The sequence below is a fragment of the Chiloscyllium plagiosum genome, unplaced genomic scaffold, assembly GCF_037043375.1.
Source record: "Chiloscyllium plagiosum isolate Xiang-an unplaced genomic scaffold, Cpla_swu_hap1 HiC_scaffold_11, whole genome shotgun sequence".
NCBI lineage: Eukaryota > Metazoa > Chordata > Chondrichthyes > Orectolobiformes > Hemiscylliidae > Chiloscyllium > Chiloscyllium plagiosum.
The window spans coordinates 34,395,377-34,411,993 of record NW_028270149.1 but is presented as its reverse complement, the minus strand read 5'-3'; the positions used below and the strand labels follow the sequence as shown (position 1 = coordinate 34,411,993).

General features: G+C 41.6%; 1 protein-coding gene across 1 annotated transcript in view; it reads right to left on the bottom strand.

The window, feature by feature from the left end:
• LOC122557307 (SH2 domain-containing protein 1A-like) overlaps window positions 1-16,617 on the bottom strand; it is a 61,653-nt gene that overhangs the window by 17,037 nt on the left and 27,999 nt on the right. The window contains exon 2 of the mRNA XM_043704868.2: window positions 10,400-10,463. Within this exon, the coding sequence (XP_043560803.1) occupies window positions 10,400-10,463 (64 nt within the window). The remainder of the gene's footprint in view (window positions 1-10,399; window positions 10,464-16,617) is intronic.

Genomic DNA, 16,617 nt, shown 5'->3' with positions numbered 1-16,617 from the left:
CTCCACTTAATGTTTCATTCTAAAGGTGACATCTCCAAAAGTGTAGGTCTTTCACTTGACCCAGATTACATGACCAAGTTTTGAACTAATACTCCAACCAATAATCTTCTAAAGCAAGGCAAGCAGTTATTTTACAGAAGATTGCAGCATGAATAAGAGCTGGAGAGACAGAGGCAAACATTATTGAAGAACTAAGTAGCTGTAATTACAGATAATGTGTAGGGTCTGAAGCTCAGTTAAAGGTACAACAATTATGAACTCTCTAGTTTCAGCACAGATACTAACAAGGAAAAAGTTGAAATCAGAAACTAAGGAGGAGTGGTCAGAGGTTGTTGGAAGTCAAAGTGTATGATTTTGGTCTTCCTATTGTTGAGGTAGGAAATGCCTTACCTAATACTTTGTAACAGAATAATTAGTGTGAAAGCTAAGTCAAGGGATCAAAAAAAAGGATGGGTTCAGCGTTATCAATGTACATGTGAAAGCTGACCTTGCACCTGCAGATAATATTGCTAAGGGACAATATGTCAGCAAAGAAGAGGAGGCCAAGGATAGATCCATGGGTGAGTTGAAAGTTGAAAGCTGGAAAGAAATGGTATTATTGGACATGTATGGCTGCTTGTGAAGGCACTTGCTCTAAGCTGGTAATAACAAAGTCATAATCTCCATTTACATAATTTTTCAACTGGTGCAACCAACTGTGCATGTAATGGCAGATATAGAAATTAAAATATTTAATTACATGTCTAATAAGAGATTACTTAACTGCTGATCCCAATCATTTTTCTAACAATGCAATTAGATAGCATTGTGATGACAAAAGACAAAATATTTGTCATCAACACTTATTGGCTTGAATTTAAATAACATCCAACTGTTGGCAGCACAAACTCATGTTGTCATTCCCTGGCGGCATAAATCTCCATGACAACTCATCTTGTGAAAAGACAGCAGTAAGGAAACCCACTTCAGAATTAGTTCTCCAGCAATTCCTGTTGGCTGTTCTCTGTCTTTATACACAGACTTAAACATTGTTGTGATTTGGCTTCAACCATTCATCTAGGTTATCTTTCATGCATATCAAACACAATATGCAGATGGTGAAATCCTGAAACAAAAACTGAAAATGCTGGTTAACCTCCACGCAAGGGACCAACAGTTGATATTTCAGGTATATACCCTTCATTTGAACTGTAAAATAAAAGACCTATTTGTAGAACAGAAAAATTGGAACACGAAAGAAACATACAGAGGAAACAGCTCGCCTCAGTCATTTCAAAGAAAACACTAAAATAAGTGAAGGATATTAAAGAAAAGCTCTGCCAGCAGCCAAGGAAATTACAGGTTGAATGAAAACAGGAAAGATGGAATTGAAATTAAAACAAGGATGAAATGAAAACAAGCTTGGTACAGAAAATTTTGGCAAACTGCAGCAGCTCCTCCCAATGGGGACAGAATATGTCTGAATTAGCAACAACATTCCATGCTCTGACAAGCCAAAAATAGGAAATGTTCCCAAATTTCTCTCTTCACTCTACAGATAACAATTTTGAATTAATAACTCCACAGCACTTTAGGGAGATGGTGGCATAATGATAATGTCACTAGGCTAATAATCCAGAACACCAGGCTTATATCCTGGGGACAAGGGTTCAAGTCTCATAGCAGATGGCAAAATGTGAATTTAGTGAAAAAATAAGGAACAAAATACAAGCCTAATGGTGACAGTGCAACCAACAATTTTTTTGTTGTAAAATTACATCTGGCAATGACAGATATTTCTGTGTAGAATGCAGAAGATGCAGGATCAGTTTATTCCAAAAAGGAAGAAAGACATTAGGAGGAGGCATGGGTGGCCGTGGCTGACGAGGGAAGTTAAGAAACACATTAAAGTTAAAAGAGAAAAAGTATAACATAGCAAAGATAAGTAGGAAAACTGAGGACTGGAAGCTTTTAAAGAACAACAGAGGATTACTAAGAAGGAAATACGCAGAGAAAAAATGAGGTACGAAGGTAAACTGGCCAAAAATATAAAGGAGGATAGTAAAAGCTTTTTTAGGTATGTGAAAGGCAAAAAAATGGTTAAGACTAAAATTGGGCCCTTGAAGACAGAAACAGGGGAATATATTATGGGGAACAAAGAAATGGCAGAAGAATTGAATTGGTACTTCAGATCTGTGTTCACTGGGGAAGACACAAGCAATCTCCCTGAGGTAACAGTGGCTGAAGGACCTGAACTTAAGAAAATATATATTTGCCAGGAATTGGTATTGGAGAGACTGTTAGATCTGAAGGTTAATAAGTCCCCAGGGCCTGATGGTCTACATCCCAGGGTACTGAAAGAGGTGGCTCGAGAATTCGTGGATGCGTTGGTGATTGTTTTCCAGAGTTCGATAGATTCGGGATCAGTTCCTGCGGATTGGAGGGTGGCTAATGTTGTACCACTTTTTAAGAAAGGTGGGAAAGAGAAAGCAGGAAATTATAGACCAGTTAGTCTGACTTCAGTGGTGGAAAGATGATGGAGTCTATTATAAAGGATGAAATTACGACACATCTGGATAGTAGTAACAGGATAGGTCAGAGTCAGCATGGATTTATGAAGGGGAAATCATGCTTGACTAATCTTCTGGAATTTTTTGAGGATGTAACTCTGAAGATGGATGAGGGAGATCCAGTAGATGTAGTGTACCTGGACTTTCAGAAAGCTTTTGATAAAGTCCCACATAGGAGGTTAGTGAGCAAAATTAGGGTGCATGGTAATGGGGACAAAGTACTAACTTGGATTGAAAGTTGGTTGGCTGACAGGAAACAAAGAGTAGTGATAAACCTCTCCATTTCGGAATGGCAGGCAGTGACCAGTGGGGTACCGCAGGAATCAGTGCTGGGACCGTAGCTTTTTACAATATATATTAATGATATAGAAGATGGTATTAGTAATAACATTAGCAAATTTTCTGATGATACTAAGCTGGGTGGCAGGGTGAAATGTGAGGAGGATGTTAGGAGATTACAGGGTGACCTGGACAGGTTAGATGAGTGATCAGATGCATGGCAGATGCAGTTTAATGTGGATAAATGTATGGTTATTCACTTTGGTGGCAAGAACAGGAAGGCAGATTACTACCTCAATGGAATCAATTTAGGTAAAGGGGCAGTACAAAGAGATCTGTATGTCCTTGTACACCAGTCAATGAAGGTAAGCATGCAGGTACAGCAGGTAGAGAAGAAGGCTAATAGCATGCTGGCCTTCATAACAAGAGGGATTGAGTGTAGAAGCAAAGAGGTTCTTCTGCAGCTGTACAGGGCCCTGTTGAGACCACACCTCAAGTACTGTGTGCAGTTCTGGTCTCCAAATTTGAGGAAAGACATTCTGGCTATTGAGGGAGTGCAGTGTAGGTTCACGAGGTCAATTCATGGAATGGCGGGACTACCTTACGCTGAAAGACTGGAGCGACTGGGCTTGTATACCCTTGAGTTTAGAAGACTGAGAGGGGATCTGATTGAGACATACAAGATTATTAAAGGATTGGACACTCTGGAGGCAGGAAACATGTTTCCGCTGATGGGCGAGTGCCGAACCAGAGGACACAGCTTAAAAATACGAGGTAGACCATTTAGGACACAGAGATGAGGAGAAACCTCTTCACCCAGAGAGTGGTGGCTGTGTGGAATGCTCTGCCCCAGAGGGCAGTGGAGGCCCAGTCTCTGGATTCATTTAAGAAAGAGTTGGATAGAGCTCTCAAAGATAGTGGAATCAAGGGTTATGGAGATAAGGCAGGAACAGGATACTGATTAAGGATGATCAGCCATGATCATATTGAATGGTAGAGCAGGCTCGAAGGGCAGAATGGCCTACTCCTGCACCTATTGTCTATTGTCTCACTAATGTTCTTTAAAGAAGGAAATAAACCTTCCTTAGCTGACCTAGTTTACATGTGACTCCAAACTAACAGCAACTTGGTTGCCTTTTAATGCCCTCTGGATAACTAAGAGTGGATAAGTGTTGGCATCGCTGGATCTGAGTTATGTTTACACAAAATGATTTTGATGAACATTTTTTCTATTTTTAAATAGTCAGGTTTTTATAAAGTACCAGAACTAACCTAGCCAGCATTTGTGCAAATTCACTGCTGCGTTTTAATATATGCAATTAGAAAGCTTAAAGTGCAGTTAGTTTTTTTTGTGGTTTTATCCACCCCCAACCTCACTTTCAATGGTGTGTGTGTGTGAAAGTTTAAAAGGAGAATTCAGAACAACTAAATTGACTTAGGCTGCAAGTCATGTGCTGGGCCAAATGAGAGGACAAAAGACAGATGTTCGATGATCATCATGGACATGATGGTCTGAAGGTCCCTGAATTCAACAACATGACCTTTGAGTGACCTATCCAGTTTAGACCCACACAGAAAGTTCAAAGTAACCCCTGTATACCATGCTGTGCAAATAAACAAATCCAATTCATTATCTGAAACTGGTGTAAACTGACAAATTTCGGTTGTTTTGTAGTGATGACATTTAGAGTTATTTTCCATTTTATTGATCAATTTACAATGTCAATTCCAGCAGCACTGACATAAAGAGCAGAATTTTAGGAGCGTGCACAGACTGAAAGCGAAGTCAGCAGCCAGCCAACAGTCCTGATACAAGCCTGCCTCATAGCCTTATCGTGCTGCAGAGGAGCTAAATTGTAGACCACTGGACTTCCAACCAGGAGTGGGAAGACGTCACACCTGGGAGATTAAGTAATTCACATTCAGTTAGTGATCAGGGACATCAGAATGTGATTGTAAGTGAGGCAGGTAGGGGGAACCTGAGTTCAGGAGTGCAGGAGCCTCAGCCCTTGACCTTGTCCAATAGGTATGTGATTCTTGCTCCCTGTACGGATGAGGAAAAGAGCTCTTGGCAGGATGAGCCAGCTGACCACGGCACCATGGTGCAGAAGGCCATTCAAGACGGGGAGCAAAAAGACAAGTAGTTGTTATAGGGGATTCTATAATTAGGGGGACAGATAGTATCCTTTGCAAGCCGGATCGGGAGTCTCGCATGGTGTGTTGCCTACCCGGTGCCAGGGGGGTTCGGGACATCTCTGACCGGCTTGAAAGGATATTGGAGCGGGAGGGGGAGGATCCAGTTGTTGTGGTCCACGTTGGGACGAACAACATAGGCAAAGCTAGGGTGGAGGACCTGTTTGGGGATTATAGAGGACTAGGAAGGAAATTGAAGTACAGGTCCTCAAGGGTCATAATCTCCGGATTACTGCCCGAGCCACGTGCCAATTGGCATAGGGATAAGAAAATTAGGGAAGTAAACATGTGGCTAAGGGATTGTGTGGGAAAGAGGGATTCCACTTCATGGGGCATTGGCATCAGTTTTGGAACCGGGGGGATCTGTGCCGTTGGGACGGTCTCCACCTGAACCGATCTGGTACCAATGTTCTAGTGAAGAGAATAAATAGGGTGGTCAGTAGGACTTTAAACTTCTGAGTTGGGGGGAAGGGAAAGTGAAAGCGACAGGGAGTATGGAGTTAAATGGAAAGATAAGCGGCAGGATAGCATATGTGCAGGCAGATTTATACTTGAGACAGACTGGGAATGCAGCAAAAAGGAAGGATAACTTAGGACATCTTATGACTTCCAATATCTCTATTGATAAGAAAGTTAGCATTAAGGCACTTTACCTGAATGCTCGTAGCATTCGTAACAAAGCAGATGAACTAATAGCACAGATCATCGTGAATGATTATGATGTGGTAGGCATCACAGAGACGTGGTTACAGGGGGGTCAGGACTGGCAGTTAAACATCTAAGGGTTTTCAACTTATCGAAAAGACAGGGAGGTGGGCAGAGGGGGCGGGTGGCCTTGTTAGTTAAGAACAAAATTAAATCTATGGCACTGAATGACATAGTGTCGGATGATGTGGAGTCTGTGTGGGTAGAATTGAGGAACCACAAAGGCAAAAAAAACCATAGTGGGAGCTATGTACAGACCTCCTAACAGTGGTCAGGACCAGGGGCACAACATGTGCCCCTGAAATAGAGAAGGCATGTCAGAAAGGCAAGGTCACGGTGATCATGGGAGACTTCAATATGCAGGTGGACTGGGTAAATAATGTTGCCAGTGGATCCAAAGAAAGGGAATTCATGGAACGCTTACAGGATGGCTTTTTGGAACAGCTTGTCATGGAGCCCACAAGAGAGCAGGCTATTCTGGACCTAGTGCTATGTAATGAACCAGACTTTATAAAAAATCTTAAAGTAAGGGAACACTTAGGAAGCAGCGATCATAATATGGTAGAGTTCAGTCTGCAGTTTGAAAGAGAGAAGGCAAAATCAGATGCAATGGTATTACAGTTAAATAAAGGTAATTATGAGGGCATGAGAGAGGAACTGACGAAAATAGACTGGAAGCAGAGCCTAGTAGGGAAGACAGTAGAGCAAAAATGGCAGGAGTTTGTGGGTAAAATTGAGGACACTGTACAGAGGTTCATCTCCAAGAAGAAAAAGATTATCCGGGGAGGGATTAGACAGCCATGGCTGACAAAGGAAGTCAGGAAATCTATCAAAGAAAAAGAGAGATCCTATAATGTGGCGAAGAGCACTGGGAAATCAGAAGATTGGGAAGGCTACAAAAACAAACAGAGGATAACAAAGAGAGAAATAAGGAAGGAGAGGATCAAAAATGAAGGTAGGCTAGCCAGTAATATTAGAAATGATAGTAAAAGTTTATTTCAATACATAAGAAAGAAACGACAGGCAAGAGTAGACATTGGGCCACTTCAAACTGATGCTGGAAGGCTAGTGATGGGAGATAAGGAAATAGCTGGAGAGCTTAATAAGTACTTTGCATCAGTCTTCACAGTGGAAGACATGAGTAATATCCCAACAATTAAAGGGAGTCAGGGGGCTGAGTTGAGTATGGTTGCCATTACAAAAGAGAAAGTGCTAGAAAAGCTAAAAGGTCTTAAAATTTAAAAATCTCCTGGTCCCGATGGGCTACATCCTAGAGTTCTGAGGGAGATGGCTGAGGAAATAGCGGAGGCGTTGGTTGAGATCTTTCAAAAGTCACTGGAGTCAGGGAAAGTCCCAGATGATTGGAAGATCGCTGTTGTAACCCCCTTGTTCAAGAAAGGATCAAGGCAAAAGATGGAAAATTATAGGCCAATTAGCCTAACCTCGGTTGTTGGTAAAATTCTAGAATCCATCATTAAAGATGAGGTTTCTAAATTCTTGGAAGAGCAGGGTCGGATTAGAACAAACGAAACATGGATTTAGTAAGGGGAGGTCGTGCCTGACAAACCTGTTGGAGTTCTTTGAAGAGGTGACAAGTAGGTTAGACTGGGGAAACCCAGTGGATGTGGTCTACCTAGACTTCCAAAAGGCCTTTGATAAGGTGCCACACGGGAGGCTGCTGAGCAAGGTGAGGGCCTATGGTGTTTGAGGTGAGCTACTGGTATGGATTGAGGATTGGCTGTCTGACAGAAGGCAGAGAGTTGGGATAAAAGGTTCTTTTTCAGAATGGCAACGGTGACAAGCGGTGTCCCGCAGGGTTCAGTGTTGGGGCCGCAGCTGTTCACATTATATATTAATGATCTGAATGAAGGGACTGTGGGCATTCTAGCGAAGTTTGCCGATGATATAAAGTTAGGTGGACAGGCAGGTAGTACTGAGGAAGTGGGGAGGCTGCAGAAGGATCTAGACAGTTTGGAAGAGTGGTCCAGGAAATGGCTGATGGAATTCAATGTGAGCAAATGCGAGGTCTTGCACTTTGGAAAAAAGAATACAAGCATGGACTACTTTGTAAACAGTGAGAAAATTCGTAAAGCCAAAGTACAGAGGGATCTGGGAGTGCTAGTTGAGAATTCTCTAAAGGTAAAAATGCAGGTTGAGTCCGTGATTAAGAAAGCGAATGCAATGTTGTCAATTATCTCAAGAGGGTTGGAATATAAAAGCACCGATGTGCTACTGAGACTTTATAAAGCTCTGGTTAGGCCCCATTTGGAGTACTGTGTCCAGTTTTGGTCCCCACACCTCAGGAAGGACATACTGGCACTGGAGCGTGTCCAGCGGAGATTCACACGGATGATCCTTGGAATGGTAGGTCTAACATATGAGGAACGGCTGAGGATCCTGGGATTGTATTCATTGGAGTTTAGAAGATTAAGGGGAGATCTAATAGAAACTTACAAGATAATACATGGCTTGGAGAGGGTGGACGCTAGGAAATTGTTTCCGTTAGGCGAGGAGACTAGGACCCGTGGACACAGCCTTAGAATTAGAGGGGGTAAATTCAGAACAGAAATGCAGAGACATTTCTTCAGCCAGAGAGTGGTGGGCCTGTGGAATTCATTGCCGCAGAGTGCAGTGGAAGCTGGGACGCTAAATGTCTTCAAGGCAGAAATTGATAAATTCTTGATGTCACAAGGAATTAAGGGCTACGGGGAGAATGCGGGTAAGTGGAGTTGAAATGCCCATCAGCCATGATTGAATGGCGGAGTGAACTCGATGGGCCGAATGGCCTTACTTCCGCTCCTATGTCTTATGATCTTTTGGTCACCCTCTGAGCTGTTCTAGCTTTTCTAGCAGCGCCAGAGCTGGATAATAGGCATTTGCGGGATTAAAGCAATCTCAAGAAGAAGGCACAAAGTAAGCCTGGACCTGAGTAAGTAACAGAGGGTTCCTCCAACTTAGGGAGGGGGTTTTTGGAGAGGTTTTAAAATCCATTCAGGAAGGAAGGCAGTGCAGGATAGTCTATCTTGTGAGGTGTTGAAATACCCCTGATATATAAAGGACATCCTTAGAAGATAGTACCTCCTTCCTTTTAAACACTTGTAAAACGAAACAGGCCACCCACTTATGCCCATCCGGCTATGCGTGTGGCTGATGGCATAGGAAGAGTAACACTGGCTTTTAACAACCTCAGCTATCCTTTAATGGCAGAGGTGATGGCCTAGTGGCATTTGTCCTAAACTATTAATCCAGAGATCCTGGTTCAAATCCAGCCTTGACAGATGGCCATGTTTGAATTCAATTTAAAAAAAAATCATTAAGAGGCCATTAATGACTAGGAACCCATAACAATTGTTGGGGAAAAGTCCATCTCGTTTGCTAATATCCTTTAGGGAAGGATATTTGCTGGCAAATAGGGGTAAGATATAAATGCTGGCCAAGCCAGCAACACCCACATCCTGTGAATGAATAATTATTTATTTAAATAGGGTGGGAAAAATGTTAATTTTGGAACCCACCCTCCCTCTATACAATGTGGGTGAATATGGGCGGCACAGTGGCACAACAGTTAGCACTGCTGCCTCAGAGTGCCAGAGACCTGGGTTCAATTCCTGCCTCAGGCAACTGTCTGTGTGAAGTTTACACATTCTCCCTGTGTCTGCATGGGTTTCCTCCGGTTTCCTCCCACAGTCCAAAAATGTGCAGGTTAGGTGAATTGGCCATGCTAAATTGCCCGTAGTATTAGATGAAGGGATAAATGTAGGGGAATAGGTCTGAGTGGGTTGCTCTTCGGCGGGTCTTTGTGGACTTGTTGGGCCGATGGGCCTGTTTCCACACTGTAAGTAATCTAATCTCATTATCATCTAATCTAAACTCTGGGGAGGGTAGGACAATAGGGAGCTGAGCATTCACCCTTTCTGTATCTACCTGATAAAAATATATCTGGCAGAGACAATTGTAAAATTCCAATCGTTGAAGCAATACTTGTCTTAATTTCTTAGCTTTAAATGCCAGAAACCTTAAAAGAACATCCAAAGCTGTGCATCATTTCTTTTTTATTTAAGTTATCAGGTAATATAAAACTTATTTAGATAGAGAAAAGAGTTGGAAATTTAAATTGCCTGATCAAGATCTCAAGTTGTATCCTTATATAATGTGTGTGCTGTGTTGACTTGTATTCATAGTTCCACATACCATGAAATGTCACACTATCGGACAATATGAAGGCAATAATGGAAATGCACAGCTAGTTATAATTACATCGACTCCAATAATTATCTCATGGATAAAACACCATGTGTCAACATGGAAAAAAATAATAGAAAGTCACAACTATGAACTCCAGAAATACCAGAACATTAGGTTCCCCTCTTAGAAACCTACTTGACAAAATCGCTGTCAGAAGTGACCCTGTGCCCCATAATCAAGAATACACATCTGATGTAACAGAGGACACATAACCTTATCGCTACATCCACGCAATACATGATCCAATCTATTATGTCCGTCTGCCCCAGTTTCTCTTTGCCTTTCCTGTTGAATAAGTCAGCAACCACAGTGACTTGAAAGCTCCCAAGTTCTAAGCATAAAGGGCATTAGGAGCACAGGAAAAACAATACATACGACGTTAAATAAACATGTTAAAGGTTATTTGAAGATTAACATTTCTCACTTACCTCAACAGTCCATGAATCAGTAGGAGTCTTGAAAACACGATATGTGTAAACTAATCCAGAGTACCTGTCAATTAAAAGGTAGTTTTAGTAAATGTAACTCGCTGTTATTTATACTTTGAGGAAAACATCCACGGAATATTAAATTTGGTGTGATTGAGAGATGGGGGTGGGTGTACATTTTACTGTAGCTGAACGTCTTGCTTTCCTTTCCTTCCTTCTGCACAAACGTGCCATGTTCCTTAATACTGCAAAAGATCTAAAACCTCTTGTTTGGCCAGTCTGTGAAGCAAAATGTTGAAGAAACTGCACGTAGCTGAGTAAAATGCCACAAGATAGATTAAGTGAGTGGGCAGGAGTCTGGCAGGTGGAATATAATATTGGTAAATGTGAGGTTATCCACTTTGGAAGTAAAAATAGTAGGTCCGAGTATTATTTAAATGGTGAAAAATTGAAACATGCTGTTGTGCAGAGGGACTTAGAAGTGCTCATACATGAATCGCTAAAAGTTAATTTGCAGAAGCAACAGGTAATCAGGAAGGCAAACAGAATTTTCATTGCTACAGGGATTGAATTTAAGAGCAGGAGGATTCTGCTGCAATGGTACAAGGTGTTGGTGGGGCCACACCTGGAGTATTGCGCGCAGTTCTGGTCTCCTTACTTGAGGAAGGATATACTGGCTTTGGAGGTGTTGCAGAGAAGGTTCACCAGGTTGATTCTGGAAATGAGGGGTCACCCTATGAGGAGAGGTTGAGCTGCTTTGGACTGTACTTGCCAGAATTTAGATGAAAGGGAATTTTATAGAAACATAAAAATTATGAAAGAAGGAGACAAGGTAGAGACAGGCAAGTTGTTTCTATTGGTGTGTGAGACTCAGACTAAGGGACATGGCTTCAGGATTAAAGGGAATAGATTTCGGACAGAGATGGGGAGGAACTGCTTTTCCCAGAGAGAAATGAATCTATGGAATTTTCTGCCCAAAATGTAGGAGAGGCAGCTACATTAAAAATATTTAAGACACAGTTGGATGGGTTTTTGCATGGTAAGGGAATTACTGATTATGGGGATAATGCAGGTAGAAGGAGCTGAGACGATGGCAAGACCAGCGATGAACTTAATGAATGGCAGAACAGGCTCGACAGGCCAATTGGACTACCCCTGCTTCTATTACTATGAAACCATGAAATGGTCTGCAGCCAAGGCAGGGACGAAGATCAGATGGATGCCAACTTCCTAGAAGCTGATGTCAGAGAACTAATTCAAGGGATTTTAATGGAATAATGTGTAGAAACAAGTTGATGGGCATGCACATGAAAGTATTTGATAAATTAGCACATCTGCGGTATATTTTTTGATACTATCCCATATTATGAAGGAATTGGTTCCTAATTAGCACAAAACTTTGTGCAGAACTCAGAGCATATCCTTCACAGTTGGAAGTGGTGGGCAAACTTGTAGGCCTAATCATAAAGTTGCATCTGATTGACAACGTCCCCGCTTCCATGGCATCACAGGGTGAAATGACCCAATTTCTGATTGCTAATGTGGAAGATCAGACTGAGATTATAAAATGTCAGCTCATGGGTTTGCAGTCCCCAATGGTACCATAATAACTGTGGATGCTGGCGTTGAAAAGAGATTTTAGGGTCTCACTACAGTCCAGCAAATTGTGGTCCAAAAGATTACTGTCATACCTAAGGTATAGCCTCTCTCTAAGCTGAACAGCGAGGATCTCAGGTTACATTCAAGGGAATTAGCATTGAATGATGAGCTCATGGACAGGCACTCTGCAATGTGAATTGGCAGTTGCTTCCCATTTATTCTACCCCCTCTTCTACCTGACAATGTTGGTAAGTGGTAAGGCCTAAACCTTAACGAGAGTCAGTTCATGTAGGAAGCAACTGATCCCAATACATCGGAACATCTCCTCATGTACAACATGTCGTCAGTAATATCCAGCACCAAGAGGAAACTTGCAGAAAATGAGCAGGTAACAAATGCCCCTCTTATGGTATAAAATGCCTCCATCACTTCCCAAAATGCACTGAAGCACGATAAACTACAGGATGTTCACTATGTTGCTTGTTTCAGCCCAGAAAGGTCCATTGACAAAACTTTCAGGGCTACAAAAAATGGCATGTCCAGTGGCTTTCAACTATTTCCAAGATTTGACATAGATCTCTGGACTGAGATCCCTTCCTCATGTCACCACAGGCAGCTTGTTCTATTCCTTGCTGCTTCCTCTCTGCTGCAACACATGAAGAACTTCGAGCAATGCTCCCAGGGCAAGAAGCAAGTAGTGTGCTGTCTTAAATAGCTCTATTACCTTTCTCAGATCAATACTTCCCTGCAGATTTAGTAACTGATAAGAACCCTTCCATACACCCAATTCTTGCACAAGCCCAAACCTAACCAATGCTAAATGATAAGCAACAACCTACACGTTAGTTCACTGAGAAATGACTTAGAAGTAGCGCTGGTGTCGAATTTGGTGGGGGTTGAATAAGGGACCCACTGCTACTGATGCTGAACTCATGGTCAGCTTCGTGTATTTAAAAAATGGAACTGCAGTCAAACCAGCAAGTGGCATCATCAGTATAAGACTTTGACTAATATGACAATCTGTTAAAATGGGCAACATGCATATTTAGTACGAGTGTCCTCACCTTTATGGCATTCTTCATGAATTGTATGAGATGTGGGCAGAACCAATGCAGATACCTGACTTTTTTTTAAATTAAAGCAGGACTTGGCACTGATGGGGCTATGCATGAGATTATTTTGCAACTTAAGACTTTTTGGCATATAAACATGGTCATCCATAGGATATACACACACTAAATAAACTATTCCTTGCATTCATCTTTTCTGCTAAAAGTTATATAACTATGTGAATACTCAATACAATTGGTGCTTTAAATATACAGGGTTTCTGAAGTATACGGTTATGGTTGTAGTGGTAGAGGACTAGCAAGGCAGAGATTGAGAGTTCACTTCCCATCACAACATATATTGAAGCTAAATTCAGTAAGTCTAGCAATTTGTGGAATGACACCACAAATGGTGTTCAGTGAACATAAAATTCCAACAAGGAGTGGGAAATTGGGTCAAATCCCCACCCAGCAGTGGCCTATGGAGAACTACAGAAAGCAGGTGAATCACCGATGCCGGAGGACAAAGCAGCCAAAGGGAAGTGGATGGGGGGGGGGGGTGAGAGCGGAAAGCCCCACTGACAATGTGTGCATCGCTCAGGTGAACAAAGAGGGAAAGGGCACCACACGATGCTACTCATTCTGTAAACGGCAGTCAGCAACCACCACCCAGAATTATCACGTTGATCCATATGTAGAGGATTCACCTTCACACTTGAAAGCATTTGCTGGCAGGTGAAAACTGCAGTCTTATTTAAATATCACTCTGAACAGTCATTTTGAGGAACTCCTGACTGTGTTTGTGCCTTCTGTAGGAGATGAGCTGCAAACATGATGAGAATCATGTGTACCTCCAGCAAATTCAACTCCTGTAGGAAATAGGTGAAATAATGGCCAGAATGTCTGCTGTTTCCAATGGGTAGCTGTCAGCCCAAGAAGAACCTCTGCAGTAAAGAGACAGCAACACATCAAGCTACTGGCAAAGTGACAAGGACAGAACCACTAGTAACCCTCACCATCTAAATTCACCTCCTGTGCTCATGCTTACAGAGTTGGCCCTGTAAGCCAGTGATTCGTACAATCAAATACAATTACTACCCAATAAATTAGCTAGGCATACGCAATGAAAAAATGTTTAACATCTGTTGAGCTAATTAAAAACTCAACTTATGTTGCAACTCCATAAGACACAATTACCAACAGAGAAATATTAGTTAACTTATCATAAGCCACAGTGAAGCCTAATCAGTAGTTCCCTTTATCCACTTGTCCCACTTTCAATGAAATTCCACGTACAAATTTTACTGGATACAGCCTGTCACTATTTTGTGCTTTTCCAAGAAATTGATACTTGCCTCAAGCTCTACATTTCTATTATTCCTAGTACAGTTGTATCTCTCTTTATGTCATCTCAGTACTGACACCTGCTCACCCCTTGTACACGCTTTCCCAACTCCATTCAATCTTGTTACCTCTCACTTCCTACTCTCGTTAACTGATTTTCTTGTAATCCTTTCTGTTACTTCTTCAACACAACATGATTGCAGTCTCTGCACCCACTCATTCCTTTCAGTTTTGACATCAGAGTTGATTGCACCCACTCAATCTTCTTCACCTCAACTTTTTTGATGTTTCTGAAGTTTGAGGGGGTAAGAAAAATATGAAAAAGAATAAAGCTCCTCAATATATTGGATAAGATTGAAAACTAAATTCTTCACATACTGTGGGGGACTGCCACTGAAAAAGCAGAAAGATTTAATCTTTGCACTATTCATAATAAAATGTTCTTCAATAACATGTTTATGATTTTTTTGAATGCAGTGGAGTGAAGAAATGTATCATGTAAGTTTTAATTAGTCCATTTGCAAGGTACAAAATAATCTGAAGTCCCACAGTCCACATGATATTCAAAAACCAAAGACATCCATTGTGGCTGACCATTATAATGGGACAGGCCTTGATCGCTGATTTTTGGACTGGGGGCCTGTGACCAGCTATGTTCTGGATCCACTTTTATTCAACATTTATATAAATGATTTAGATGAAAATATAGAAGACATAGTTTGTAAGTTCAAAGATGACACCAAAATTGGTGGTATAGTGGACAGTGAAGTAGGTTATCTAAGTTTACAAAGAGATCTTGGTCAATTGAGTCAATGGACAGAGGAGTAGCAGATAGAGTTTAATTTGGATAAATGCAATGTATTGCATTTTGGTAAAACAAACAAGGATAGAACTTATATAAGTAGGGCCTTGGTTAATATTGTAGAACAGAGAGATCTAGGGGTTCAGGCACATAATTCTTTGAAGTTTGCATCAAATATAGATAAGGTAGTGAAGAAGGCATTTAGCACACTTGCGTTCATTGCTCAGACCTTTCAGTATAGGAGTTGGAACATTATGTCGAGATTGTACAACACATTGGTGAGGCCTCTTCTACAGTATTGTGTTCAGTTCTGGTTGCCCTGTTGTAGGAAGGATATTATTTAGTTGGAGATGGTTCAGAAGAGATTTACCATGATGTTGGAGGGAGTGGAGGATTTGAGTGAAAAGGAGAGGCTGGATAGGCTGAGACCCTTTTCACTGGAGTATAGGAGGTTGAGAGACAGCTTGATAGAGGTTTATAAAATCATGAGGGGTGAATGGCAAATGTCGTTTCCCTAAGGTGGGGGATTTCAAGACTAGGAGGCATATTTTTAAGGTAAGAGGAGAAAGATTTTAAAAAGCCATGGGGGCAATTTTATTTACACAGACAGTGGTTCATGTGTGGAATAAACATCCAATGGAAGTGGTAAATGTGGATATAGTTACAATGTTTAAAAGACATTTAGATATGTACAGTAATAAGAAATGTTTGGAAGGATACATAAGAACTAGGAGCAGGAGTAGGCCGTCTGGCCCTTTGAGCCTCCTCCGCTGCTCAATAAGATCATGGCTAATCTTTTCGTGGACTCAGCTCCACTTACCCTCCCTCTCACCGTATCCCTTAATTCCTTTATTAATCAAAAAATTACCTTAGCTTTAAAAGCAATTACTGAAGTAGCGTCAATAACTTCCCTGAGTGGGGAATTCCATAGATTAACAACCCTCTGGGTGAAGAAGTTCATTCTCAGTTCAATTCTAAACCTGCTTCCTCTAATCTTGAGGCCATGTCCTCTTGTCCTAGTCTCACCTACCAGTGGAAACATCCTATCATTTTTTATTTTATATAAGATCCCCCCTCATTCTTCTGAATTCCAATGAATATAATCCCAATCTACTCAGTCTCTCCTCATAAGACAACCCCCTCAACTTCAAGAATCAACCTAATGAACCTCCTCTGCACCCCCTCCAGTGCCAGTACATCCTTTCTTAAGTAAGGAGACCGAATCTGCACACAGTACTCCAGGTGTGGCCTCACCAGCACCTTGCAGCTGTAACATTATCTCTCTGCTTTTAAACTCAACCCCTTTAGCAATGAAGGAGAAAATTCCATATGCCTTCCTAATTACTTGTTGTACTTGCAGACCAACCTTCTGCGATTAATGCACATGGACACCCAGTCCCTCTGCAAATCAGCATGCTGCAACT